Genomic DNA, 2,606 nt, shown 5'->3' on the forward strand with positions numbered 1-2,606 from the left:
ATGGCCGGAAGACCTCCCCGAAACAATCGCAACCCGCGATACGCAAACGTTAACAACCGCAACAACAATGATGAAGATCCGAATGCTGACGGCAATCCACCTCCCAGAGTGGGCCTGAGCCAAGTAGATTTAATGGCTATAGCCACCATAGTCGCAACAACTATCCAGGGTTTGGGAAACCCCAATGGTAACGGTAATCAGCAGCCACAACCACCACCGGCACAGAATGGGATCAAGTATTATTATGAGTCCCTTCGTAAGAACCGTTGCCCAGTGTTCAAGGGAGACGCCGACCCTGAGAGTAGCCAGAGTTGGTTGAAAAGCGTGGAAACCCAACTGCAACTGCTAGAGATACCGGAGGCACATAAAGTAGAGGTGATAGTGCCATTCCTGGAGGATAAGGCAAGCAAGTGGTGGGAAACCGTCTCACCTACCCTGACAGCCGCCGGAGCAATCACTTGGCAACAATTCAGAGATGTCTTTCTCAAACAGTACTTCCCAGCAGAAGTCAGACTTCAGAAACTGAGCGAGTTTGAGAATTTCTCGCAAACTCTAGACATGTCAGTGGTGGATTACACCTCCCAATTCAATGACCTTGAAACTTATGCCCCGACAATCATGGCAGATGAAGTTCTAAAAATGCACAGATACAAGAAGGGTTTGATCAGCCGTATCCAGTCATCCTTAGCAGTTTACCAACCTACAAGCTTTGCTGATTTAATGGGAGCAGCGATAAGAGCTGAGACGGATATCAAGCGTCGGGAGAACGAGAACAAGAATAAGCGACCTCTTACTGGACATTTATCTCAGGGGAAGCCACCATTCAAGAGACCGAATCAGTCCAGTGGATCATTTAAAGGTGCTTCGTCCCACCCAACTTACCAAGAACCAAAGATGTGCCCCAAATGTAATAATTGTCATTCTGGAGAATGCCACCGACAGACGGGAGCATGTTCAATTGTGGGAAATTAGGGCATCGAATTGCTAATTGCCGAGCCATTGAAGAGAAGTACCAAGCCTAATGCTGATGCTAACCCCAACAAGCCAAGGGAGAATAAGCCCAACGCTCGTGTGTTTGCAATAACCCAAGAAGAAGCAGATGATGCAAACGATGTCGTGGCAGGTACCATTTTTGTCAATGAAATGCCAGCTTATGTGTTATTTGATAGTGGTGCTACTCATTCATTTATATCTAAGAGGTTCACTAAGAAACTAGGGCTTACGCCTGAATTACTAGTTGAACCATTTAGAGTAGCGACTCCTACTAGTAAGACAATCGAAATACTTAGAGTGCACCGAAAGTGTAAAATCTGTATCAATGAGCACCTATTCCAAGCAGAATTGAAACAACTGAACATGGTGGAGTTCGATGTCATCTTAGGAATGGATTGGTTAGCAAGAAACAATGCGATGGTAGATTGCAAGGGAAAGAGTGTTAGGCTCCGAACCCCGAACCAAAAAGAGGTCGTGTATCATGGCAAATCCAAGGAACGGAAGTCACTTCTTTCCGCATCCCAAGCATGGAAAGCCATGAAATCTGGAGCAGATATCTATCTAGCAACGGTTAACGTAGTAAAGGAAGAGATTGAACTTAAACCGAGGGACATCCCTATCGTGCGAGATTTCCCAGACGTCTTTCCAGAGGAACTACCAGGGGCAGTCCCGGATCGAGAAATTGGGTTCGAAATCAATTTAGTGCCCGAAGCGGCACCCATCTCCAAGGCACCGTACAGAATGGCACCAGCTGAACTTAAGGAGCTAAAGGAGCAACTTCAAGAATTGCTAGACAAAAAGCAGATTCGACCAAGTGCGTCTCCATGGGAGCTCCAGTACTTTTTGTCAAGAAGAAAGATGGGAGCATGAGGCTGTGCATTGACTATAGGGAATTGAATAAGATCACTATCAAGAACAATTGTAAGGTCCAAAATTAATACGACGTAACCCAACGGCATGCAAATCTAGGAATTCTGAAAAAAAAAATGGTTAACTAATTGATATTAATTGCTTACTTGATTATGTGACATGCATGATTATTTGCTAAATATGATTTAATTGTCATGATGCATTAAAAATGTATTTTAAGGAATATTCAAGTGACGATCGAGGAACGGGGACCGATGGCTGAAAAATAGAAAAGGATTTTTATTAAATGATTATTTTTAATTATTTAAAATATGGTCGATGCTTTTTAGTATTTTTGAAATTAAGGGTTTTGAGGTGATTTTATACGCCGGGGCGTAAATTTTATCCGTGTTGGTTTTTCAATTAAAATACAAGTTTTTTGGCAGCCCGGCTAATAAATTCACAAATTTAATTAAACAAAAACATTGCTAATATTTTATTTAAATCTTAATTAGACTAATGGGCTTAATTTAGAGGTTTAATAGGCCTAAGCCTAATTAGTAATTCAATTAGCTATTTAAAGTTTTTTTAATCACAAAACCCTTCACTTTGCAAAACCAATCTCACGGCCACACCTCTTTCAAAATTCAGAAACTCTCCCAAGCAAGAAAAACACACGGCACACACTATATTTTTGAAGGAAAAATTCGGTGGAAGCTTAGGGAGATTAAATCCGCGGTTCTCGTCCGTACTTCGCGATCGTC

General features: G+C 42.3%; 1 protein-coding gene across 1 annotated transcript; it reads left to right on the forward strand.

The window, feature by feature from the left end:
• LOC140821338 (uncharacterized) lies at positions 1–1,863 on the forward strand. Its single transcript, XM_073181812.1, has 2 exons — positions 1–960; positions 1,006–1,863. The coding sequence occupies exons 1-2, from the start codon at positions 1–3 to the stop codon at positions 1,861–1,863; spliced, it is 1,818 nt and encodes a 605-aa protein (XP_073037913.1).
• Positions 1,864–2,606: the final 743 nt, after the last annotated feature.

This window comes from Primulina eburnea, unplaced genomic scaffold (assembly GCF_022965805.1).
Source record: "Primulina eburnea isolate SZY01 unplaced genomic scaffold, ASM2296580v1 ctg524_ERROPOS1344499, whole genome shotgun sequence".
NCBI lineage: Eukaryota > Viridiplantae > Streptophyta > Magnoliopsida > Lamiales > Gesneriaceae > Primulina > Primulina eburnea.

Excerpts from the sequence above, each read along its gene's own strand:
- LOC140821338 (XM_073181812.1), top strand. The coding sequence starts at position 1 with ATGGCCGGAAGACCTCCCCGAAACAATCGCAACCCGCGATACGCAAAC. Across the intron at positions 961-1,005 it reads AGACGGGAGCATGTTCAATT|AGAAGTACCAAGCCTAATGC; the intron begins GTGGGAAATTAG and ends GAGCCATTGAAG.